Source organism: Solanum lycopersicum, chromosome 3, assembly GCF_036512215.1.
Source record: "Solanum lycopersicum chromosome 3, SLM_r2.1".
NCBI lineage: Eukaryota > Viridiplantae > Streptophyta > Magnoliopsida > Solanales > Solanaceae > Solanum > Solanum lycopersicum.
The window spans coordinates 53,670,578-53,698,291 of NC_090802.1; the positions used below are offsets into that span (position 1 = coordinate 53,670,578).

Below are 27,714 nucleotides of genomic sequence, written 5' to 3' on the forward strand. Positions count from 1 at the left end.
TCAAGATCACTATGCAAAAAAGCATTCTTTATGTCCAACTGATAAAGAGGCCAATGACGAACGGCAGCCATAGATAAAAAAAGACGAACAAATGTTATTTTAGCCACTGGAGCGAAAGTTTCACTATAATCTAGCCCAAAAATCTGAGTATAGCTTTGGCGACAAGGCGAGCCTTAAGACGATCAACCTAACCATCTGGACCAATTTTGACTGCATAAACCCAACGACAACCAACAATTAGATTTACCTGCAGTAAGGGAGACAAGCTCCCAAATACCACTCTTATGTGAAGCAGACATCTTATCAACCATAGCCTGCCTCCGGCCAGAATGAGAAAGTGCTTTACTTGTAGTCTTAGGAATGGAAACAGAGGACAAAGACGACGCAAAGGCATAATGGGGTGATGATAGACGATGATAACTTAAGAAGGTATAATGCGGGTTAGTATTTCGAGTAAATCGTATACCTTTTTGAAGTGCAAGCGGTGGGCTAGGTAGAGGCAACCGCAGTAGGAGCAGGGTCTGGCGCATGACATGAATCATCTGGGACTAGGGTTGGACGTGGACGGCGATGGTAAGTTAGTAGTGGTGGCACTGCAACTGGAGGTGTAGACGTAATTGTAGATCCCTCAAAGGTTGGCACAGGTAAAACTTGAGGTATGGGTAAGACCATAGAGACATCAGTATGATCAGAAGATGTATAATAAGGCTGAGACTCAAAAATGTAACATCAGCGGACATAACGTACCGATGAAGATACAAGATGTTTGGTGAATGATTCCGTAGTGAGACATAAATTGCTGAAATTGAGATTATAAGTATTCTAAGGCATTATCACTACGAAAAGTACGAATAGAAACACCAAACTGATTTTGTATTTCAGCAAAGAAACTTTTGAAAATAGAAAATAACTCAGAACGATCTTTCATTAAAAAAACCCAAGTACATCTTGAATAATCATCAATGAAACTAACAAAATAACGAAATCCTAAGGTGGAACTGACTCTACTAGGACCCCAAATATCAGAATGAACTAATGAAAAAATAGACTCTGAACGACCCTCAGTACTACGAGAAAACGTAGCACGAGTGTGTTTTCCAAGTTGACACGACTCACAATCTAATGTAGATAAACTAGACAAACTAGGCATCATTTTTTGCAGTTTGGATAGACTCGCATGTCCCAGATGTTTGTGAATTAGATCTAGGGAATTTGTAACGGAGCATGCTGTCAAGGAATTTGAAGAGGTAAGATAGTAAAGGCCTTGTGATTCATGTCCTGTTCCAATCATCTGTCCCGTACTGCGGTCCTGTATGAGAAAAAAATCATCAGAAAAAGTTATGCTACAATGTAGGAATTTCGTCAAACGACTAACAGATGAGATTAAAAGGAGAACCAGGAACATAAAGAACAGAGTCTAGGGTGACAACCTTTTGGTTTTGTCTGGATTCCATTGGCTAAAGTAATAGCTGGAAGAGATTGCGAATAAACAATATCGGATAAAAGTGATTTATTACCAGAAATATGATCATAAGCCCCAGAGTCCACGACCCATGTTCCAACGGTACTAGATTGCGACACACAAGCAAAAGAATTACCCGTGACTAAGGTTGGCAAACGGACAGGATTGAGTCAACAGGACCGGTTTTATCGGTAACCGGACCGGTACCAGTTTTTTCTTACCGGTACCGGATTTTACCAGACCGGTTTTACCGGAAAAGTCTCCCTGTTCCGCCCGGTCTAGTAACCGGTTTGGAACCGGGTTGGACCGGTTTGGAACCGGGTCTTACCGGTTCTTCCGTTTTTTTTAAATTTTTTTTTTAATTATTTTAATTATTATATAATATTATATATTTATATTAAAACTTCAATTGAAAACTTTAAAGTTTATATAAGTTTGAAATTAAATTTATCCTTTAAAGTTTCAAATTGAATTTAAACTTTAAATTTTATATTGAATTTAAAGTTTTAATATAAACTTTTATTAAAATAATTAAAAATTAAATTTATAAAATGACATGAATTAAATAGAAGAGACTATTATAAAAGAAAAAATCAAGGTGAATAGCCGTATATTTATTCAAATAAATAAATTATACAATACAAATATTAGAAAGAGAATAAGAGTACATAATTTAGGAGGAATTGAATAGTAAATTAGTAATTATTATACTAACAATTCCATTTTTTTAAAATTCTTTTTGTAAATTTTGTATCATTTGAAAAGAAAGATTTTTTGGAATTGGCATTTGTCGTTCTTCTTCCATTGCTTCCATGCCATCATCACTATTCTCACCAAATATTTCATCTATTTGGTCTTCTATATGACTACTTAATAGTGGTAGTCCGGTGTTTTTTCTTTCGGCATTGACCCAATCTCGAAACAACACCGATATTTCCAATCTGTCCTTTGCAAATGAATATCGATGATCTCCAATCATAAATCTCGCTGCACTAAAGGCTTGCTCCGAAGCGACCGATGATGCTTGAATCGCTAGCACATCTCGAACAATCCTAGAAAGGGTCGGAAATTGTTTTTCACGATTCTTCCACCAATTTAATATTCGAGGTTGAAGTTCTCCTTCTTCACGCCTAATCTTTTCCCGTGCCTGGTTGAAATATAAATCAAAATCATTATTAGTTTCATCACTTTCAAGCTCAAGATATTCATCCATCATATCATCTGTATCATCACTTTTAGGCTTAGAAGATGAAGGTTCAACTATTGGAATATTTTTTTCCATAACTTTATATGCATTATATAAATCTTTAACTTTTGTATAAATGCTACTTTTACATTGTTCAACACTAGGAGTTTCATCATCTTTAATTTCTAAATTTTTATAAATCTTTTCAACCATTCTTTCAACACCTCTTAATTTATAATTTGGGTTGAAAGTAGTAGCAGTCAAATAGATTTGAGGAATAGGGAAAAAATATTTTTTGAATTTTTCAATCATAAAAGCAACTGAATCTTTAAAATGTTCTTTTCCTTTATATTTAGCAAATTCAATTGAAATAGCACAAATATTTACTAAAACAGAAGAAATAGTAGGATAGTATTGACCAGAACATTCATTTGTAAAAAACTTTTAAAAAATCAATCAGTTCTTTTGTATTTTGCCAATCTTCAAAGCCAATTCTTAAATTTGGATCCGCATTATGAGCATTAAAAACTAATCGTAGCGGTTCTTGATAAACATAAGTAACTTGAAGCATTTCAAATAAAGAATTCCATCTAGTGCATATTTCTTTTGGAATTTTTCTATATGCAAGTCCACATTCATTACAACGATTTTTAAATTCAATAATTCTAGTTTTTACTTTAGCTTTAAAAATCCAATTACAAGCAAGTCTAATTTTTTCACAAGAAATTCCAAATTGAGAAATACCATCTTTTACTATTAAATTATAAACATGTGCGGCACAGTTAATATGAAAACAACCATTATCAATTGGACAAAGTCTAATTTTAAATAATCAACGACACTTAAATTATTAGAAACATTATCTAAAGTGACACTCATTATTTTATCACATATTCCATAATATTGTAAAATAGAGCCTACTTTTGATGCTATATAAGAACCGGTTTCATTTTCTTCAACATATTTATACGCTAATATTCGTTTTTGCATGTTCCATTCATGGTCAATCCAATGGACAGTAAGTGTAAAATAATCGTTACCATTAGGACTACGTCCCATATCAGAAGTAATAGATAACCTATCATCATAATAAGCAAATAAATAACAAAGAAAATGAGAATATTCTTTTTGATATTTAAAAAGATCACTTTTAATTGTATTTCTTGGAATACCTTCATAATCTGGGTTATATAATTCTCGAATATAATGAACAAAACCAGGATGAGAAGGAAACGAAAAAGGTAAACCACAAACAACAACCATTTTAGCTAATTCTCTACGATCTTTTTCTTTACTATACGTGCGGTGTGTGCTTCGACTAGCCGGGTTAGACATATTTAATACACCTTGAACCATATTAGAACCTCCAACACCCATAGAACTTTCGGGTATGGGTGTTCCATTTCTATTAGCTCTTTCTATATCATCTAGGCGAGCAAATTCTTTATTACACTTTCGTAAATGTGTTCTTAGTCGTCCCGTTCCCCCTTGTGTACCCGTAGTTACATGTTTCATTACCAATTTACATTTAGTGCACGTAACAGTAGTTTTCTCCTCATTTTGTATCAAAAATTTCCATACTAACGATCTTTTAACACGTACGACGGCGACATTGAAAAAGTAGGTAAAGAGGAGACTTCGGTAACCGGACTAGTCGGGGTAGGGGTCTCTTCATCTTCCTCATTTATTTCTACTTCTTCTAATTCTTTGTCAAAATTAGTATAATGTCTATTTAAAGACTCATGATCTACTTCATTTTCAGAATTAAATTCAATAGGTCTTGGTGACGTAAAAAAAGTTTCATTAACACAAGTATAATCATTAGTATTAACTAAATATCTAGGTGGCAAATTTTTAGAACAAGAACTACTTACTCCTCCCTTTTTATTTTTTAATTCCGACATTGGTCTTTTACCACTATTTCTTTCCGAATTCATGTTAAAATTTAAAACAATTAAATATTAAGAGAAAAACAAGCAAAATAATATAATAAAAGAGATAAAACAACTAAATTAATAAACAAATAACAATTAAAATTAATAGTTGGAACGAATGTACCAAACGTCTATGTAAAAGTAGACGTATAACCAAAGCCGGATTTGATAGATGCCTATTGTAGCTTCCGAAATTCAAACTTCAACTCAATATCACAATATAATAATTAATAATTTATGAGAGATTTATAATTGAGAGTTTGAGACTTTGAGAGATTGTATAAGATTGTATAAGTATTGAATTTATGATTTAAAATGGAAAAAATGGTATATTTATAGTGTAAATGGGTTAGAAGGGGGTGGGGGGTCATATTTGACCGTTTTGGGCCCCAGCCCAACGGCTAGAAGGGCCCAACAGTCATATAACAAAAAAGTGAGAAGGATTTGCTGCCGTTTAGAAGCACAACATGATGCATATCCGCTCTTAGTACAAAGACGTGCAAGACTTTAAAACGGTAACATTAAAAATATATATAAAAAAACCCGGCTAAACTGGTTCTTAGCGGATCGGATCGAACCGGAACCGGTTCTTACCGAACCGGTTCAACCGGATAAAAAACCAGGAACCGGTCCTGCATACCAAAAGACCGGTTCCTTACCGGTTCAATCGGTACCGGACGGAGCGGTACGGGAACCGGACCGGACCGGCCAAAAACCGGTCCCTTTGCCAGCCTTACCCGTGACAGACACTTAAGGTTGTGCGACTGAAACTACTTGTGGAGACGTTTGTTTATTTGCACGATACTGAAGGAACTCATCATATTCTATCTGAGCAATATGAGCATTATTGGATGGTTGATTAGGTTGAGCACCATATGGTACTGGTGGAGATGACTGTTTACTTGCGCGATTTCGAAGGAACTCATTATATTCCTTTAGAACAACAAGATCATAGCTGGGTAATGGACCATGCAAAATATGACATATGTCACGAGTGTGTCCAGACTTATGACAATGATTACACTTGGATCGAGGTTTCCCAAAACGTCCTCCCCCTTGCCGATTCTCCGTAGACTGATATGTACGCCTTTCAAAGGTTTGAGATGCGAGAATAGAGGAGTCAACAGTGGGTGATGAAACGACTTTGTGACTAGGAGGTGTCGCAAGACGAAGGAGGCGAGAGAATAATTCATCGATTGTAGGTTCTTTAGGACTAGCTAAAATCTGATCACACACAAAATCATTATTAGGAGGAAGTCCAGCAAGAGTAAGAACTAGAAACAATGTTTGTCTATGTTCTTGTTGTTTTTCCACATCCGTAGTTACTGGCATCAACGTGTCGAATTCCTCCATGACTGACTGTACCTGTCCCAAGTAAGTAGACATATTGGATTCTTGTTTCTTTAAGTTGGTCAATCGAGATATCACATCATAGAATCGAGAGATGGCATTAGTGTATAAAGCACGCGCCTTTTCCCAAACTGTATAACACGTTTGGAATGGGCGAAACAAGGGCATCAATTTGGAATCTATCGAACGCCATAGGAGACTACATAATTGAGCATCTACTTTCTCCCAGTGTGCTTTGACTTTTGCATCTTCCTCACTAGTCTTAGCCTTTACATCTACCACATAAGTCTTGTTCGTTAAGTGATCGTGCACTCCTTGACCCTTGCACTACAATTCAACTGAACGAAGCCCAAGATAAATAGTTTGAACTTCCCAATAGAAGTTCTAAAGTGATTATAGGGCTAGAATTTCCAATCCCTATATTTTTAGAACCAAAAGCATCACATCCAAAAGGCATTATCCTAAATTTGTCTCAGAAACAACAAAAAATCTTGATTATTGAGATCTGATCGTCAGAAAATTCAAATCTCGAAATAATTGCCGGAAACAGCCTGAAAATTGTCGGAACCTTTTTTTTGGCTATCGAATTTGGTCGGAATCAGAAAAAAATTACATAGTCAGCCTCGGAATGAAGAGGCGACTCAGATAGAAGAAAATTATCGAAAAAACTGGCCGGAAAAAGTCACACGCGCCGGCGCATGGGTCTGACAGTTCGTCGGCGAAAATCCTACCGGCGGCGCGTGTAGCACTGGTTTCCGGTGGGGATGACTCAGCTTTGCTCGCAGGGAAATTCCGCAACTAGTGGTGGTGTCAATTTTATGAAAACAGTGACGGAAAATAATAATTATCCGGACAACAACTAGGTTACCGGAAAATATTATTTTTTTAATTTTTTTTTCTCACAATTGCTTTGATACCATGTGAGAAATACTGGAGAAAATATTATTGAATTGCGTATCTAAATTGTTACATGAAGACCCTATTTGTAGACACTAAATTGGAAACCTTTTCCAACTAGAATTCCTATTCTTATTCCTATTCTAATTTATATTCTAAGTAAGAAATATTTATTCCTATTCTAATAAATATACATAACAATTAGTACGCTTCAATATAAAGCTAGTTTAGATCAACTATATGAATCCTCTATGTACATTCCATTCTGTTAGGCCCATTTCATTCAAATACTCAAATTTATTGTTTGAGGCATTTTAGAGGTTCTCTGACTAAATATCTTCTACAGTTCATTCTTATCCCTACAATAGCATACAAATCTATGAATATACTAAAAACATTTCTGAAAAATACCCTGATTGATGTGGGCATGCCAACATGGCTGAACTTTAATCTCTACTAGTTAGTGTCGTCTGTATATTTTTTTCTTCGATTGGGCTTCCTTCTTAGCTAAGTCTGTGTTGATTCAAGAGATTGTAGGTAAGCGTGTCTCATCCACTCAAGTCTCGTTTGAGTTTATTGGAATCCATATTGGTCAATTAGTCAACCTATGGGAATTATCAAACTAGTACGCATATGAGGAGCTAGCCTCCCTAGTTTGCATAAGGCTGACATAGTATGCAACTTTTTGGATTCTGCAGTTCAACTCGCAATTTTGAGTTCTTTGGTTATCCCTTTTGGTATACAGTCAATCTTATCATCCACTGTCATGACCCAAAAATGGTCGTGATGACACTCATCTTATCCCGTTAAGACAAGTCAGCTTAAAATTCAACTAATACAATAAATGCGGAAGTAGAACAAGAACATAGACTAACACCATCTAATACTGTGGGAAATTTCAAAATAAGACCCCAAAACCTGATTGTCACGAGTACAAGCCTCTAAAGTATTACAATGGGAAAAGACATAGATTCCCCCTCAAACTTGTACCGAAAAGTCAGTTACACACTAAACTATCATGACGATCTCTTACACGGCTTTGCTATTTAAAAGTGAATTAACCCCCTAAAGCTGACATGACAAAATAATAATAATTTCTTAAAAAATCAGCATGTCAGAGCGTCAGATAATTATTGAAATTAAAAAAATTAAAAAATCAAAATATTTCTTAAACCAACCCCCACATCTCTTCTTCTTCACACACCACCCTCTCATCTTCTTCACACTCCATTAACAAAAACAAGAAATAAATTACTTCAAAAAGGAGTTAAATTTCAGGAGGTTTCAATTGATTGAGCTTTGGCGGACATTTTTTATTATTGAGTGATCGATTGAAAATGGTAAGAAACTTATTTTTCTATTATCTCTATTTTTTAAAAATCTCCAGAAAGAACATGAAAAAATAACTAGTTGAAAAATATTTACAACTAAAATCCGCAACAAATAACAATGAAAACTTAGTTTCCATGGCCAATCAATGGAAGAACCTGAAGCAACCTTTTTGAGGGTACATTTTGAAATGAAAAAATTCTTTCACTCCGAAATCAACTCCAGATTGCGGGAAATTTCCTTGGTGGTCATTGCTAAAAGTTCTTTCCCATTTTGCAATGAAGAAGATAGAATTATTAGAAAATTTTAATAATTGATTAGAAATTAATTAGTGTAAGCTATAATTAATAAAATAAAATTTAAGTAATAAAGAAAAGAAAGTAAAAAAAAAATCAAAAGAATAGAATTTATGACATGGCGCTGACGTGTCAGCGAGTGTAACACACCACATACTATGAGAGTGGTGTTGCACATAGCAGGGTGATATTAATTCACTTTTGAATAGTAAAAATGTGTAATAGGTTGTCATGATAGTTGAAGCGTGTAAATGACTTTTTGTGACAAGTTTAGGGGGGAATCTATGCCTTTTCCCTATTACAATTGATTCGGAAGTAAAATACAAGTCTCAAATGACTTTGTTTCTAGAATAGAACAAGATCATAAATAAGGAACAAGAGGGTCCGTTGAGATGACAATCGACTACCTCACGAATCTCCATAGAAAGCCTCAGTCAAGGAGAGAAGAGAGAGTATCACAAAGATCTGAGCTCGTAATCTACACAATTGTAGAAGCAAAGGGTGAGCATCAAACCACACAGTACTCAACAAGCAAACTCCTAAATAAAAGTAAGAGCATACAATGTGGGTACTCCTACCCCTCTAACCGAACCTCCACAAGTACAATCTGTATAAAATCAGCTCAACCTAGCAATTCACAATTTACATAACACATGGTTCAATAAAAATACTCCAATAATTATAGATCAGCAATACACAATTACAGATTAGCAACATACGAGATCAAGTTCCTCAATCACAAGTTCCATAGAAGGCACTCACAAGTTCATAAATGATAAAGATATGCAATGTAGTGAAATGCAACGCCAAGTATAGTGATGTATGTTTGACCTAGTGATACACACACGCTATCTCTCCGTCCGAGATCCACGAGGGACATATCTGTCCGTGCATTCGTCGCGGTGTGCGACATGTCCCTCGATAATAGAATCCATCGCAGCGAGCAACGCGTCTCTTAGTAATAGAATTTGTAGCGTTCCTTGAATCATATATATCTATTGTGGCACGCGACACGTCCCGCAAAATTGTACATCCTTTTTAATTTCTTATTCTTCCTCAATTCACATAACATTTGTCACAACCATGTCTCAGAACCAATGCAAATGACATGTTCACACAATTAATGAGGAGATGACCATTTCCATAATAATGCACAATTCACAACAACAACAACAACAATGAATCAATAAGTCTTTCATACCATTCTCAACACATCACACACCAGTAATTAATCATATTGCCTTTTATTACCCGCTTTTCATAATTATAATTTTTCAATATGGACAAGTCAACCCATTACAAAGTTTCATTACTCCTCAAACATACCACAGGGAAATACATGATTCTATATACTTAACAAGGGCCGGAAAATTCACTTGCCTCAAATAATCGGACAATCACTCCAAAACTTGAGTCTTATCCTTTGTGCTTCCAAATCAATACAATCTATTCAAATAAATAGTCACAATAAGATTTTGAAACTAACAATATCACATTACTATATCTCTAGCGTAGATCCGAGAAATCACCCAACTATATTATCAAGTTCCTAATCTTGATGTCAATTAACATGTCAACTCTTATATTTTCTAAATTCCAATCCTAGGATTAAGTTTCAATTTCTCCAATATCAATAATTTAATGATATTCATATAATACAATGCTCCTAATATTTAATCAGATATACCAATATTATTTGAACTTGAATATTTATGTGATAACCATGAACTTGATTTGTTGTTTCTTTTTCTTCTTCTTCTTTTTTGATTGTCGTATAAAAATTCAAGTTTTAATAATATTGGTGTATGTTATTAAATATTAGGTGTATTATATTATATGAATATCATTAAATTATTGATATTGGAGAAATTGGAACTTAATCCTAGGCTTGGAATTTAGAAAATATAGGAGTTGACATGTTAATTGGCATCAAGATTAGGAACTTGATTAGAGAGTTGGGTGATATTTTGGGTTTATGCTAGACATATAGTAATATGGATGTTGTTAGTTTCAAAATCTTATTGTGATTATTTATTTGAATAGATTGCATTGATTTGGAAGCCCAACAAAAGGTAAAGACTCAAGTTTTGGAGTTATTATTTGAGACAAGTGGATTTCTCGACCTTTGTTAAGTGTATAAAATCGTGTATTTTCTTGTGGTATGTGTTGAGGAGTAATAAGACACGGGTTGATTGGTCCATATTGAATAATCCTAATGATGAAAGGGGGTAATAAACGCAATGTGTTTATTTACTGGTTGAGAATGGTTTGAAAGACTCATTGTTGATGTTGTATTGCGGTTTGTGTTGTGAATTGTTATGGAAATGGTCATCTCGTTGTTAATTGTGTGAATATGTCATTTGCATTAGTTTCGAGTCATGATTTTGACAAGTGTTATGTGAATTGAAAATGAATAAGAATTAAATAGGTGTACCATTTCGAGGGATGTGTCATGCACCGCGACGAATATTATGATTCGAGGGACATATCATACGTCATGACGAATTATATTATCGAGGGATGTGTCGCACGTCATGACTGATTCTATTATTGAGGGACATGTGGCACGCTACAACAGATGCATGGATAGATATGTCCCTTATGGGTCCCGCAGGCAATGAGTGTGTATCACTAGGTCAGACATGCATCACAATACTTGACATTGCATTTCACTACATTAGACATCTTTATCATTTGCTATTGAGGAACTTGATCTCGTGTGTTGTTGATCTGTAATTGTTGGAGTGTTGTTATTAAGCTGTGTTATGTAAATTGTGAACTGCTAGGTTGTGCTAGTTTTATTCAGGTTGTGTAGGTTCGGTTTAACGGGTAGGAGTACTTGTATCCTATACTTTTACTTTGTGTTTAAAAGTTTGCTTCCTTAGTACCGTGTTGTTAGGTACTCACCCCTTATTTCTACAATTGTGTCGGTTACGAGCCCGAATTTTTGCGATACTCTCTCTTCTCTCCTTGTCTGAGACTTTCTGTGGAGATTTGTGAGGTAGTGTTTGCCATCTCCGCGGATCCTCTTGTTCCTTATTTATGATCTTGTTCTATATTAGAAACATTGTTGTTTGAGACTTGTATTTTTCTTTCGAATCAATTGTAATACTTTAGAGGCTTGTACACGTGAAAACTAGGTTTTGAGATTTTATTTTGAGTTGATTATGATTTCTACAATTTTAGATGGTGTTAGTCTCTTTTATTGTCTTAATTCCGCATTTACTGTATTAGTTCAATTTTAGGCTGACTTGTCTTGGTTGGATAAAATGAATGTCATCACGTCCATTTTTTGGTTGTAACAAAATGGTATCAGAGCCTAGGTTCATAGGTCGTGCACAAGTATAGTAGAGTCTCAAAGATCGGCGCGAAGACGTTTGTTGCTTATCTTCGAGAGGTTATTATGATTTTTAGAAAAAATCTTCACTTCTTAAATCTTTATCGTACATCTTTAGTCCGTTCTGATTTGTATCACTTCATTCCATTCTCTCACTTATAGTGATGAGTTGTGCGTGGTTCCTTAAGTGAGCCATTTGTGTGTCTTGATATCTTGGATGTTAGACCTTATACTAAGGTGGAAGTGATAAGATTATGAAAAGGATGTGTGGTCAGAGTTAAATTGTTCGACAATTTGAAGGGACCGAGTAAGGTGATAGCTCGATGATGCATTTTGAAGATATTTGAATGATGAGGTTGACCAAGGGTTTGAGGGACTTCATGAATGTGTAATCTTTTCTTTTGGTTAGTTACCTAGTGAAGGGAATAGTACTTGTGTGGTATAGGTAATATCTTGAGTTGTTCGACAATTGGAAGTGGAATGATTAAAATGATTTCTAGATTATGAACACAGTAACTTTGGAAACTACAGTTAGTAAAGTTGTCACAACATATATGAGTTGCTTAGCAAATGATGAGAATGAAGTTGCGTCAATTAAGATCAGAATCTCTATTATGATTTCATAGATTGAGTATATATCAAAGAGGGTCATGATGCAACTACTACAATGATATTGATGCTTACTTGATTGGAGTTATAGAGCGTGTTACTTCTGTCATCGACGTGATCTTAGAAAGAATGCATATCGATTAGGCTAGAGACGGAATGGATTTGATAATGTTTTGTAGTTATTCAATGTGTAGAAATGTGTGGGTTGTTTGGGTACGATCTTCTCGATATGTATGAGTGTTCTAGCGGTGGATCTAACGGACTTTCATGATGTGGTACTAGTGCTATTTGGAAACGGATACGTCAATGGTCAAGTGTGAATACTAACTACTTAAAAAGTTATCACTTTTGTCACATGTTCATAATGAGATTCCATGTTGCATTCATTTGAGAAACCACATAGTTTGTTACTACGGACACCTGGGTTAAAACATCATATATAAGGAATATTTTAGGCTGACTTGTCTTGGTGGGATAAGACAAGTGTCATCACGTTCAATTTTGGGTTGTGGCAAAATGGTATCAGAGATTTAATAAATGTGGTACCATATTTTAAAATTTGATTAGAGGAAGAACAAAAATATAAATATGCGTCCAGCTGCTAAACTATACGTCCACTATTGGCTAATCCCCATTCCTTAATTTTCGTCCAATGATTATCTCATGACCTATTATTATTTTTCAAATTGACAAGATCACTGTTAACAAAAGAATTTCAAATTTTAGCCTTTCAACTTATTTATTTTCAATTTCCGATTCTCTCCTCCTCCTTTTCAACACCCATCAATATACTAATAAAACAATAATATGACCTCTAGGCTCTATTTATATACATAGAGGGTACAAATTTATTCTACAGAAAAATAAACAAACTAGAAATCAGATGCCTTGATTCTAGGAGATTTGTGAATCAAGGGATGATTTTATTTGATCTAATTCCTAAACTATTTAATAGCATACCATATATGATTTTATCAGTAGTGCTCCCCTTTTTCTCCTTCGTATCCTCACCTGTTTCTCAATACCATAGCTTTGTGACAAGTTCCAAACTCATATAGTGTAGAGTTTCCTTCAAACTCCCAAAACTGCCCTTTTTTGCTGATTTTTCTCGCCCCTGCACTGCGTGCTCGTGCAGCTCATCCCATTTCTTTTCGGCAACGTAGTCTCGCAAATTCACACATTTTTATGTTCTTTTCATTCCTTAAGCACTCCTCTTGGGTCTTTTTTTCCCACTAATCACATTCAACACTTGAATAAGCAACACCTTCACTATAAAATTAGAAGAATAATAGCAAAATTCACATCCAGCACTGTCTGGAATTAGCTTAATTCAATGCCCATCATGTCGTTAAAAGAATGTCACCTTTCTATAATTTAAAATGACTTAGTTTTAAATTTTTCTTTTTACCCTTAATGAAATGTTTTTTTACAAAATATCTAATGTTTTTTAAGATCACGAGTTTTAAATGTCTTCCTTTTATTCTTAAACTTTGTGTCAAGTTAAAAGGTATCACATAATGTAGGATGGAGGGAGTATTTAGTTACAACTTATTTTTTATTCCAGAATAGATTTAGAGATCCTGCCCATTTAGATGTGGGACACTTTCGTAAGCATACGTCTGTTTTACACATGTGGCTATATCTAATCAGCTATCTAATTTGACAGTTGATATGCCCTTCTTATCTGCACTTTCTGTATTTCACATTTGTGCTAAGAATTTTGTTCCTAACATCTATTTTATCCTTGTGTGGTTTTCTTTTTTATTGTTTTGAATGCCCCTGAAATTGAGGGTTTCGTACATTGCCAGAAGAGAATAGAGGATAACCTTCCTTTGTGCATAAACAACATTTGAGTTAACACAGCTTGGGCAAACTAATTTTTTGTGGGGTTGTAGAAAGTTACAGAACCTGCATATTCATGTAGCTTTAACTTGAATAAATGCTATAAACATTTTTCTGTTATGTGAGGAGTGCTAAAGGTGGATACTATGCTCTAACTTTGATGGTTGCCATTGCAGGTTTGTTTGCAATGACTGAGAAGAGATTAGCCCTTCATGGGAAGCCTCAGGTTAGCTGGTTAATGTGCCCAACTTGTAGGCAACATACTGACTGCAGAAATATTGCTTATGCTGTTGACAGACGGAATATGTCATGTCCATCTTCTTCTATAGCCTCTGAGAATTCTGAAGCTTCGACAAATGTCCAAGGTTCATATAGTACCAAGGTATTCCTTATTTTCTTACTCAAGACGCAAATTCTATCATTTATCACTGAATTGTACTTTCTCGGCAACTTCATGTGTCCCAATATTATTCAATCTACCTCTTTCCTCCCATAATAGCTAACTTATAGCCTATTTGGCCAAGCTTCTTGGAGGCTAAAAGCAACTCTTTTAAATAAGAAACACACTTATTTTTGAGGTTTTTGACCAAATGAAATAAGTACTTATGAGCTGCGGGAGAAGTAGCATTTCTGTTGTTGAGAAGAAACTACAAATTTCTGCCTTTTCCATGAAACAGAAGCAGAAATTTAATTTTTCAAGACAAAAATATCCTTTCCTATATTTACATTTGTCAAACTTCCCTTCATTAATTTAATACATCTTTCTTTCAATTAAATACATACTCTTTTTCCTGTTTCTTTTTTATTTCTGTCGTGTCTTTCCCCGTGTTCTCCATCTTTCTCTTCTTCTCCTCTTCCTCTTTGTAATAGCCTGTCAACTTTAAATACAGGTTTCTTTCTCCCATTTTTTTACAGTCTCTTTCCTCTATCTCTCCATTTTTCTCTTTGAAATAGCAATGTCATCACTATAAACAAAATACAAGTTAATAATTTGCTCTTAACTTTAATGTTTTTCATCCTAAAAATTTTATATAATTTCTCTGTTAAATAAACTTGCTTTAATGTTGTTTTTCTCATAATTTAATACGCCAAAACACTTTTTAAAATGATTGGTCAGCACAATTGACTCTTCAAATTTCGACCCAAAATAAATTGTTTATCAAAATACTGAAAGAAGTACTCCCACCGTTCCTTTTACTCGTCACAATTTCCTTTTTAAAGGTCAAATGATATGAACTTTGACTAAGACTTTAAGATGTATTTATCCATCATATCGATATGAAAAAAGTTGTAATCATGTATAGTTTTTGAATATCTAATTTTTTATTTTAAAATTGTACTAATATAATCTAATTTAGCTTTGAAAGTTAGTCAAATTAACTCTTGAAAAGCGCTATGTGACAACTAAAAAGGAACGGAGAGAGTACTTCTCAAATGAATTGGTCAAACACAAATTTCCTCTCTCCAAAAGTACTTCTCAAAATAAGCAGCTTTTGGCACCTTGGCTAAATAGGTTCTTACTTAGTCTGAATAAAACAACATTTACAACTATGCCGCAATACCAAGCTAATTGAGGTCGGTTGTATAGATCTTCAATATCATATATGTGTAGTAGGTCCATAATATGTCAATACATGTACTTAAGTATTATCTACCTCTAGGAGCTCTCTAGTGCTTATTTCTCTAAATATTTTAAGGTTGTTCTAGTAAGCACCAGTATTTTAGTTGGTATCATTTATATGGATTTTCAACTTCCATTGCTTATCTAGATCTTCCTAGGTTCTGGAATATATTTTATGATAACATTTTCCCACGTGATTTTAGGTCTTCCTTTCCATTTTTAGCAGTGTCAATCATTATGTTTTAAGCGAGATTCTGTCATTCTATCCTCTAAATCCGCTATTTGTACCTTCTAAGATATGTGAGAGTTTTTATCTTTTTAAAATTTTGTTTGACTGCACATTCATCATAACATTCGCATCATTGAGGCACTTATTTTGTGAATATGTTGGGCTGTAGAGGCCGAACATTCACTCCCATACAACATTGTTGGCCTTAAAGACTGTTAAGGTCCCTGGTTATGGATCTCGTTATGGGACGCTGGAATATGAAATCTGAAGTTTTCTTCCTACGACCTATAGTGCTGGTTCGTTAAGAGAGAACCTGCGATCTCTTGAGTTTGAAGTACTCAAAGACTTGACTAATTTTCTGCTTATCGTTTCACTGAATTCAAATACATTAAATACAATACTGACATAAGGAAAATAACTGTCTACTGTCTAATAAAACTGCCTACTACAACTGAATGAGAAAGTGGAGGAATAACTTCCTTGCTGCAACAACTTATAAGCTGTTCCAGTAAATAACTAAAAAACTGTAATAATCTACTACAAACACTGCCGGACAGAAATAAAAAATAAATAACTTATAAGCTGATGAATTCTACTTTCAAATTTCCTTAAATATTCCATGTGTAGACCATTGGTAGACTAAAAGGGTGCTAACAAAGACATTGTATAGAACTTGCCTTTCATTGGTATCTTCCTATCACATAACACTCTTGTGGCTTGCTTCCATTTCCACCATCTTACTTAATCCTATTCACAGCATCTTCATTTATCATTCCATTTTCCTGGGACATTGAACCTAGATATCTCAACTATTTACATTTAAGTACCTCAATTCCGTCTGATCTCACCTCAACTTCACTCCTATTAGACAAAAGTTGCAGAGCATGTATTCTGTCTCACTCCTACTTATCCTAAATTCATTACTCTGTAAAGTTCTTCTCCATGGTTCCAACTTCTGATTGACACTCTCACTGACTTCATCAATTAACTCAATATCGTCTGCAAAGAGCATGTGTCATTGTATCTTATCTTGAACACTGTTGTTTAGCTCATTCGTAGAAGGATAAATAGGTATGGCCTTGGTCTGAATATTGAGGATATTAATAGTCGAATATTCAAATAAATTATTTTATTGAATTTGATAAATAAATGATTGAGATAATGATTTGAAATGGGAAGACTGAAGAACGGAAGTTAGTTGGGAAAATTTCAAATCAAATAATACAATTGGAGTCGAAGTTCTTCCATTTAAGTTGTATCAATCACCTTGCAACAAAGGAAGTACTTGCTATACAGAGTCAACTTTCCAATCAAATAATATAGAAATATAAACTATATCTGATCAGAATGATGGAGAAGTTCTTCCATTTAAGTTGTAGAAGCACCTTGCAACAAGAGGAAGTACTTTATAGACATAGAGTCTGCTAACTTGTTAGGACTAAAATCTGTAGTTGAATCATTGCATGTTGTTGCAGTTTTGATTAGTTTTACTTTTAATACATAATTCCTTAACTAAACTGCAAACTGATAACTTGAACTGAATATGGAACTGTATCATTCATTTTAGGACAGTAGGAATTTGTGTATGTAACAACAAAAGTTGTAATGCATTTTCAATTTATTGATGAATGTTGTATTCTAGATTGAAGCTGTCACCAGAAGAATTTTATGGATCACTTCCACAAATCCAGTAGCTAAGGTTCTTGTCTTTAGCAGTTGGAATGATGTGCTGGATGTATTAGAGCATGCGTTTGCGGCTAACAACATAACTTTTGTGCGGATGAAAGGAGGAAGGTAATAGTTTGCTTATACCTTTTTTGGTTCTTTCAAAGTTCAAAAATAGTGGTTTTCTAGGAACAGAAGGGAACACTTATTTTTCACGATTATAGCAACCATGAGACTGAATTCATATTTTCCTGCATTATCTGAAGTCTCTGTTTAAAGAAAGGAGTTAATTATAGAAAAGAGCCACTCGGCTAATTTATATACAAGAAAAATGGCCGAATTAGCCATTCGGCCATAGCTTTCTCTTCTTCCTTTCACTTTAGCCATTATCCTTCCTCTTGTTTTTTCATCTTCTTATCCTTCTTCGGATTTTTCTTCATCATCATCTTCTTCTGCTTCGTCATCTTCTTCTCTTCTTTTTTTTTCAATTCGACATACCGCAAACTTAAATCGTTTCGAGCGAATTATATATCAAAAGTATCCAATTTGTACAATCCAAACTATGTTGCTCTAGTATGGTTTTCGACAAACTTAATGTTGTAAATCAGCTAAACTTCATAAACTGTCTTCCCAACATTGATGATGTCAGAACTAAGCATTAATCCACTCTTGCTTTTCTGCTTCTTCATCCTCTTATATGTTAGCAAGCTCCATTATTTACGTTTCAAAATATTTCTTGTCCATGGCATAGTTTGATTCAGCTCACTAGTTATATCTTAATTATGATGCTAATGTGAATTTTAGCAGTGTTGGGCTCATACTGAAGCTAATAGTTGGAATGAAGTCACTGCATATTCATAGTTCATTCCTAAAATCGGTGAAGGAAGCAGCTCTTGATTTTATGGCCAAATAGTTCATGTAGCATGGCTTAAGAGTGTGCTATGACACATTAGTTTCAAGTTTTAAATTTAATTACTGCGTTCACAGGAAATCACATGCTGCCATCAGCCAATTCAGAGGCCACAACAACAATGTTGAAGAAAATGGCAAAAGACATGTGGGCCAACCAGAAACTAGATCCATTCAAGTGTTGCTGCTCCTGATCCAACATGGAGCCAATGGCCTCAATCTTCTGGAAGCCCAGCATGTTATACTTGTTGAACCATTGCTGAATCCTGCAGCAGAGGCACAAGCCATTGGCAGGGTGCATCGAATTGGGCAAGCACATAAGACTCTTGTTCACCGTTTTATAGTATGTATCTCTATCGAAACTTCATTATAATTGAATTGGAAGTCGAAACCTAACTCTGTGTGGTAACTGTGTTATATCTAAACTTTCTGGTACAATGAACCAAAAATTGTAGTATTGTTTTCTAACCATCGGTTGAGCTTTCTTCTACATACAAAATGTGTCGTTTTATGTATTTTGAAGTGAAGACCTACTTTCCAGTCTTATTTTTCAATGGTTGCCGCGTATAATACATCCTTCACTGGGGGTGATTCATTAAGATCTCTTTTTGTTGTCTTTTTTATAATAGGTGAAAGACACAGTTGAGGAAAGCATATACAAGCTGAACAAGAGCAGGAATATTGGTTCATTTGTTAGTGGAAACAGAAAGAATCAAGATCAGCCCATTTTGACGCTAAGAGATGTTGAATCCTTATTCAGGGTGGCACCGGCACCTTCCACCGATGAAGAGGCAACGGAGAGCTTGAACCATTTTCCACCTTCTGTTGCTGCTTCTATAGCTGCTGAGAGGAGGCTTAGGGAACAAACATCTGGTCAAGAGCCACAGGAGAATTGTTGCTGTTGAAGGGACAACTAGGATCATGATCCTACTCCATTCTTTTTTTGTTTCGACATGTCAAGACCTGAATGAAGGATTCATCTGTTAATCATGCTATCCATAAGCAATGAAATGTCCTGGAGAGGAGATTGTTGCTGCTGGTAAATTTCCATTAGCAGCTTACTTTGGTCATAGTTATCTTGTCACAGGGGCATTTGGCGTCAGTTTCTTTGACATGGAGCACATATATACACACACACTTGTATATGAATATATAAATGTACGTATGAATATCCTCTAAAAATTCAATAAATGGTTTACCTGTATCCATAAGTTCATAAGTAGAATGGATTTAGTGTTAAAACTTTAAATCATGTATGCACATCTCTATGTTTTTTGGTACACAAGGTATAACGGTTGTAGATAAATTCCCTGCCATAATGGATCCACCATTGTATGGATAGATAGATTTATCATTTTCATGCCCAAGCCTCTATTTTATTCTTCTCTTTCATTGTTTTTTGTTAACCTCCCTCTTTGATCTTAAATTATATTAGGTCTCCTACAAGAATTAGTCACTTGCTTGTAGTGTGAACAAACTCATTGAAAGTACATTGGCAAATGAGTTGCGTTGCGTGTGGTTCTTCTTTACTTTAGATTAAAAGAGAGGGAAACACTAATTTATCGTTCCTTCCGTTCGATATTAATTGATCATTTTATTTAAAAATTAGTTGTTTCATATTAATTCAATTTTTTTTAATATTAACCTTGCAATTAATTATTTTTGAAAATATTTTGTAAAATTTCAAAAAATATTTTATGGAGTGAAATAAAATTGCTTTCTTACACTTTTATTTATAATTTTTTATCAAGCATATAAAAAATAAGATGAATTAATATTAAAAGGAGAGAATATTAATCAATCTTGATTTTTTATTTATTTTAGAGAAAAGACTCAAATATGCCATTGGATTTTAGAAAAGACTCATTTATGCCATTAGTTAAAAGTTTAACTCATTAAAGTCATTACCGTTGAAGAAAAACTTATTCGTGCCATTATTTTTTAACCATTTTTGACACGTGGTCAATTATAATTCATGTTATCAATTTTTTTAATAAAAAAATCAAAAAATAAAATCAAACTTTTATTCAGAATTTTGATTTTTTAAATAAAAAAATTTAAAAAAAATTGAATATTGTTTTTCTTCAAAATTCTGAATTTTTAATTAAAAATTAATGATATGACTGGATTATAATTGGCCACATGTCAAAAGTAATTTTGCAAAACCATTATCAAAACTAATATCATGAATGAATTTTTTTCTGAAACAATAATGACATAAATAATTCAAATTTTTATTAAATAACGTAAATAAATCTTTGAGTTTTTCAAAACATTTTATTGAAAATTGATTACGATTGAGGGACGGTGGAAATAGAATAGGGATAAAGTAGGAGGAGGCTTAAGAGAATTCAGAAACGGCTCCACTCGGTAGCCCGCAACCGTTTTTGCTACCGCTAGCACGCCACGTGGCATCACTTTGAGAAGCGTGCCGCTTCTAGTACCTTCCACGTGATATTGTCAGTTCAGCCACGTGGCCACTATCCTTCAGCTAATATATCCCTTTCTAGATCGCCAAAAATTTGCAGCTTTTTGATTTCGATTCCCACGAAATTTGTTCTAACGGCTATGGCGTCTTTTGTCCCTCAATTTCTGATTCCCAATTCCGACATTTCTGCAACTCCTCGTTATTATAACCTTCAAATTCCAAGCGGTTATGGTAATAATGCCTATCGAATCCGGCAGCCATTTTCATCGAATGAGAAGAAGGAAAGGTATCTATTATGGTCCAAGTGTGGAAAAGGAGATTCGATTGAAAAGAGATTGGAGGAACAAATTGATAATTTGGGAAGAATGTCAGGTAAGTGTAAAGAAGGGATGGGTGGAATGGTTGAGTTATTGGAGTGTTTAGAAAGAGAAGCAATAATGGGAGATGATGAAGGTAAAGCACCAATGGATTACAATAGGAGAGCACAGATTTTTGACAAAAGTTCTAAAGTCTTCCAGGCTCTTAAAAAAACAGCAGAAAAAACAACTACTACCAGTAATGATTAATTGCAAAAAAATAACTATATTTGCATTTGTGGTTACATGAAAATAATGTACTATCATATGATTAGTATTACTGCTTTACAAATAATTAAAACATTAGCTGTTAATATATAGAAGTATTCATGAATGATTTGGAACCCATATTATTTTGACTTCTGCATGTTTTATTTTGTTCAAATTGAACAAACTCTTTTTTTTTTTTCATTTGATACACAGCAAATTTGACGTCATCTTTTTAATATCACATAAAAATCTAAATAAAAAATGAAAAAGCCAAGCGACCATAATCTTCCTTATTATTTGAAATTGAAGTTTTTTGTTTGGACATGTAATTTTTTTTAAAAATAGTTATGTTTTTTTCATAAATATGAGAACTTCACAAGTAGTAAGTTAATTAAAAAGTATTTGTGTTTATGTAATTTTGCAAAATGAGCGAACATAATTAACAAAATATATCGAAATATTAATAAATTGTGTATTTTCATGTTTAATTTCATAAATAGATATTTATGATTATAAAATTTTAAATACACATAATTTCATAAAAAGTCAATAACAGTAATAACAAATGATATTTCATGAGTCTTTTCCTTTTACAAAATTTTAAATAACAGTTTTCTTTAACAAAATTAAATTTATCATCAAGTTTTACGTTTAAAAAAAAAAACGAAACCACAATTTGATATTTCAAATCATATTTTTCACTATAGAAAGATTTCAAATCACATACTCAAATGACGCTAAATTTAAAACCACGATCGACTTCATATATTATTGCATGTTCAAAATAGGTAAGTCTCCTAAAAATATTTAAACCAAAATACCTTCAAAGTAGGTCATCCATCTCCACACGATTAGATATATATAAAGCAGCTTCGGTTCTTTTTTAAAAGTTGAGCTTATAAAATATCCCCATACATCAAATCCTAAGTTTATTTTTATTATATTTCTTTAAAGTTTAGCTTAGACCTCATATTTACCGTATGTTTATACTAATGTATTCAAAATCTTTAAATCCTGAGTTGCCCTCTGTCTATTCATATGCAGGAGTAGATACAATTGTAATACCACTCTGCTCATTATTCGCAATAACACAATTTACTTTTCCTTTTCATTTTCTTCTTCAAAATTCCTCCAGTAATGGATTTTGAGCTTCAAACTCAGATTTATCAAAGGAAGTGCTAATTCTATTGATTCGCATTTAAGTATAAATATGATACAAAAGTACGTCATTTAATTTGATATCGGCTCGCATTTATGTCATGTATAAAATTAAATAAAGAGACACACGTGCTATGCAACATCTTACTAAACTTTTCTATGCGACATCTTACTAAAACTTAAGATATTGAGTCCTAGATATTGAGTCCTGTTATTTCCTGAAATGAGCCGTAATGGTAAACTGCATATAATTTCTTGATTTTTTTTGTCTTGATTATGTGTTTCTGATATACATTACATTTTCAGTCAAATGACATTAAACACTGAGAACCATTTTGTACATGGTGACATTTAGTATGGTAAATGAATGCCTTTTTCTCCCATACAGCATAATCTTGTCCAGAAGTTGCCACCTGATAACTAGGTGGGATAAGATTTCCAAGATCAAGTTTTGGCCCAATTTTGACAATAATTTTCTGATCAATCATTGCTATATAAAGATCAGAATCAGAAGCCAAAATCTGCACATTGCTTGTTGCACAAATCCCACTCCTCTTCCTAATAGAGATTAGTGCTGATATTCCATCCTTCAAGCCCCAATCAAAGAAATGGTCATAAAACTGCAACCAAAAACAAGAATCTAACTCCTCAGCTACTTGCAAATGCCTCAACTCAATCAAGTTAGGGTTGGCTGTACGAGTCATATTTTGCAGGCATAATACATAAACAAACAACTCAAACTTGGCCTCAGGTTCAGCTGACAAGCAAGTAATCCAACTGGAGAGTGCACATCTAGACACCACAACTTGGTCGCTGTTTTGAAGGTGTCTAGATGATCATTTCATAAGTTGGAGTGTTCAACTGACACAGTGTAGACGAGTTGAGATGTCTAGATGTGCATACTCAAAATTAAAATTGGAGTGCTGACTTGCCACCAGAGGCCTAATTTGGGTCTTTGTTATGCATTATGCCTATTCTGTACTATGAAAATTGATCATTAGCTTAACTAATTTTATCTTTTCTGTCAGCATACTACTGAGATTGGCATTGTTGGCTAACTCACACAGGATAAGTTCCTCAACTACCCGGAAAAGCATACAAAATTCTTGTAAAGTAGACACAATGAGAAATGAGGAAGGAATTCTTTTTTTTTTTTACCACTAATGGAATTCCTGGATGAGTAAGAATGTATGCATATCCTTGCATAACTTTGTCCGAAGGGAATGGCCACATATTTTGTGTCGATCCAGTATCATGATTATCGATAAAAGTCACAGCATTTTGAGGCAAAACACCTATCATCCCAGGGGGTTTTCCATGGGAATCTTTCAATCTCCATAACTCTCCTTCAACTGCAGCTTGAAGAATTCCCTTAGTTGTGAAATCAAAGGCTGTTACAGCCCCACCCCCATTTTGAACCCAACCAACTAGCTCATTCCTATGATTGTCCTGGTTATAGTCCGGTTTCCCGTCCTGTCCATATGCAAGAGAGTTCCAAAATTCACCAACTGCAAAATCCGGGGACGTGTTTCCCATGTAAATCTTGGTGATGTTAGGTGCATATCCCCTAACAAAATCGAAACGCCAGCCATCAAATCCAATTTCAGACTTGAGCCAATTCATCCAATCAGATAACTCTTTCTGCACTCTGATATTAAGATGATCGATATCAGGGGCAGGTTCAAAGTCCAAACCCGTGTCTAGGTTCCCCGTGCCATCAGAATATTGTATGTCGTCCTTGCAAATGAAAGACGGACCCCAATCAAGCCGGTCATCTGTTGTTCCTCCTTCAAAGATGCAGTATATTCCCCTGCTATCTTTTTTATCAGCACATCGATGATTTATTACTATATCAGCAACCGATTTGATCCCATAGTCACGTAAAGCCTTAATAAGAGCTTTCAGTTCTTGCTGATTCCCAAACTTGGAAGCATCCAAATCATACAATCTTCCTGGCATATAACCTGGCATAAAAGATCATATACGTAATCCCGTTTGTAACAACTACATCACTTTTAATCTGGGCAATCTTTCAAACATGTAAAATGCATTCCATTTATAAGACAATTAGCTCAAACTCTAGTCTTTTAAGTTATGGATTCCATCCACCTTCCTATCATGGGAAATATAACTATGATTTCTAACAATTGAACATGAATACCACTCCCACGCGTCTCGGGTTCGAACCCTGGGTATGAAAAAATTCATGTTGAGAGTGCCACCCCCAGATGGGCCTTCCAAAGCGCGCTCCGAATTTAGTCGAAGCTTCAATATGGGAGCCACAAACACCAGATGGAAAACCAAGAAAAACATGAATACCACTCTTTTCTTTTTTCCATCAGTTGTTGCGTTCAGGGTACCTTACATGTGTCTGAACTAGTGGTATCAAATCGGGTCGTTCCATTATGTGAAAATGAGCTGAGTTAAATGATTGAATGGATATGATCCACCTAGTTACTTAGGTTGAATAGATTAAAAACACATCATAACCCGACTCATTCAAATTTTTTCCATGTTTTTATAATTTTTTTTAAAAAAAGGGATAAAACTAACATCTCTTTGATTTACTAACTTTATAAAATCGTCTGTTTCTAAGAAAATATTAAAAAATAAGGACCTAAGGGTCAATTTGAGCTATATATATCAATTCAATTTTATGGGTTATACAAATCATATTTTCATAGGCTATTGGCCCTAGACTCAACTAAAATCCGTTGAGTTGAACGAGTCATAAACCCTGATTTTTATTGATCACTAATTCGCAAAATTACCTTGAGGAGAAACAGAGTGAGATGATGGTGGTAACCAAACATGAGTAACTCCAGCATGAGCCAAGTCTGGTACTAAATTGATGAGAGAATTGTACCAACCACTTTGCTTATTACTCGATTCCCAATTGAACCCCTAAAAAAAATAAAAATTACATTTTTAAAAATAAATATATATGTAAAGCAAGTACATAAACATACTAAAATTTTGAGGAAATTAATTAGGGTTATTTGGGGATACCTGAAACAACACCGTGGAAGAAGCAAACATAGGAAGAAAAAAAGAGAAAATTAAACAAAGAGGAAAAAGAGAATTCATTTTTGGGAGCAAAAGGTTAGCAAACATCTATTTGGAAATTTCTAAAACATTAATCAACTATGTATACAAAATAACAATATATTCGATATAATATTATAAATAAAATAAATAGAAAATATTGTGGGTACGTAACCTTAAACACATGTCTTTGAAAAAAAGTAAGACATCTTAGAAAACCACCAACACTTTTTGGTTGATCAGATACATAAACTGATAAAATGTAATTTACAATGATAATTCCATTCTTCTATTCTCAAGGACACTATAAATTATTGAGAATTATTATATTATATAAATGTAATTATAAGATAACTATTTTTTATTTCTTGCTTTTACTCTTTTTTTGTTTTAATTTATTTTTATTTCTATTATTTTAAATACTTTTGTTATTTTAATATTTTTTAAAAGTATAATTCTTATTCTATATTGTTTATATTTCATTTTCTTCTCATGGTACAATTTTTTGTAATATCTATTTTTTTTTATTCCTGTTTTTTTATTAGCATAATTTGTTTGTGTTTCAACATTTAAATCGGAAAAGGGTCAAAAATATTTTTGAACTATCAGAAATAGCTCAAATATATCCTTGAAGTATATTTCGATTCAAATATACCTTTATCGTCAAACTATTGGGTCAAAAATATCTTTCTCATTAATAAAATCGATTAAACGTCACTTAGATGTCATTTGGATGTCACATACCATGCCACATGAGTTAATAGAGTTCCATTCATGCAACGTGGACTAAGCTTATCCCTAATTTCCCCCAATTTTCTCCATTTTTCATAGAATTTAGAAACGATTTCACTGAAAAACATAGAACCCCTTTTCCTCATTTCTCCATTTCCTTAAAACGATTTCACAAAATATATAAGTTCTAAGGGAAGGGTATTTTTGACCCTATAGTTTGAGGGAAGAGTATTTTTGAGCCGAAATATAGTTCAACTGTATATTTGAGCTATTTCGAAAAGTTAAAGGGTATTTTTGACCCTTTTCCATATTTAAATTTAAGTAGAATTTATTGTCGGATAAGGTTATAAACTTAGGGTTTTTTTTTTTTAAAAAAAACATATGTATGTATGTATGTATGTTTATGTTGAAATGACATAAAAGTAATATGTTAAATTTTTTGTTTTGAATCTAAAACTTATGTTATATTTTAGGTGTCATTCGTTTAAGTAGTATTGACTTGATATTCACGTGCAAACCATTTACATTTTTAGTTAGCTTTGATAATGTTAGGTAGTGGAGTCTGATTAATATAAATGTACCTCACCGTCGTGGAAGTTTACTCACGGGGTGTTACCACGAAATATTGAGTTTTCTCTTTCTCTCTCTAGATTTTTCATCTCTTTCTCTTGAAAGTTCTTGTGTTTTTCATTCATCTAGTGTGTGTGCGTGAATTCGATCCTAACAGATAGATTATATTTTTGTCGTATGTTTTAATAATTTTATGATATTATATTTATAATATTAATATTTTGTCTAAAATGCATTTCATGATATTCATATAGAAATCTTGTTCATTTTGCTTTTATTCAATAAAGTGGCAATGTGCTCAAGAAACTTCATGAGAAGGATTAGTACCTAAATATAACGAAGCGATGAGATCTCAATAAGTTATATAAATCGCATTATGAGTCAACACAAATGATATATTATTGAGAATAATTTTGATACAATATAACACAATATTATAAGAGAATATGACGATCTAAATTCTATGGTCTATAAAAGCATGATGTTGTTGAAGTGTTTATCAACTGAAATGGAGCATTTTGGATAACTTGTACTCTTAACATTAGAGAA

General features: G+C 33.7%; 2 protein-coding genes across 3 annotated transcripts in view; one reads left to right on the plus strand and one right to left on the minus strand.

Annotated features, from left to right (window-relative positions):
- LOC101254366 (uncharacterized) overlaps positions 1–20,033 on the plus strand; it is a 39,918-nt gene extending 19,885 nt beyond the window's left edge. For both annotated transcript variants that reach the window (XM_069295157.1, XM_010319926.4), the window contains 4 exons: positions 14,419–14,624; positions 17,735–17,886; positions 18,745–19,009; positions 19,296–20,033. In XM_069295157.1, the coding sequence (XP_069151258.1) occupies positions 14,419–14,624; positions 17,735–17,886; positions 18,745–19,009; positions 19,296–19,571 (899 nt within the window). In that variant the 3' untranslated portion in view covers positions 19,572–20,033. The remainder of the gene's footprint in view (positions 1–14,418; positions 14,625–17,734; positions 17,887–18,744; positions 19,010–19,295) is intronic.
- Positions 20,034–23,049: 3,016 nt separating this feature from the next.
- On the minus strand, positions 23,050–26,116 carry LOC101254670 (alpha-amylase). Its single transcript, XM_004235178.5, has 4 exons — positions 25,828–26,116; positions 25,590–25,722; positions 23,977–24,782; positions 23,050–23,438 (listed from the first exon to the last, which is right to left on the minus strand). The coding sequence occupies exons 1-4, from the start codon at positions 25,930–25,932 to the stop codon at positions 23,121–23,123; spliced, it is 1,362 nt and encodes a 453-aa protein (XP_004235226.1). The 5' UTR covers positions 25,933–26,116; the 3' UTR covers positions 23,050–23,120.
- Positions 26,117–27,714: the final 1,598 nt, after the last annotated feature.

Bases quoted from the DNA above. Each gene is read 5' to 3' on its own strand.
- LOC101254670 (XM_004235178.5), bottom strand. From the start codon at position 25,932: ATGTTTGCTAACCTTTTGCTCCCAAAAATGAATTCTCTTTTTCCTCTT. The intron at 25,723-25,827 runs GTATCCCCAAAT...TATTTTTTTTAG, and splicing joins CTTCCACGGTGTTGTTTCAG to GGGTTCAATTGGGAATCGAG. The intron at 23,439-23,976 runs GTAAAAAAAAAA...TTTTGGTTGCAG, and splicing joins ATCCAGGAATTCCATTAGTG to TTTTATGACCATTTCTTTGA.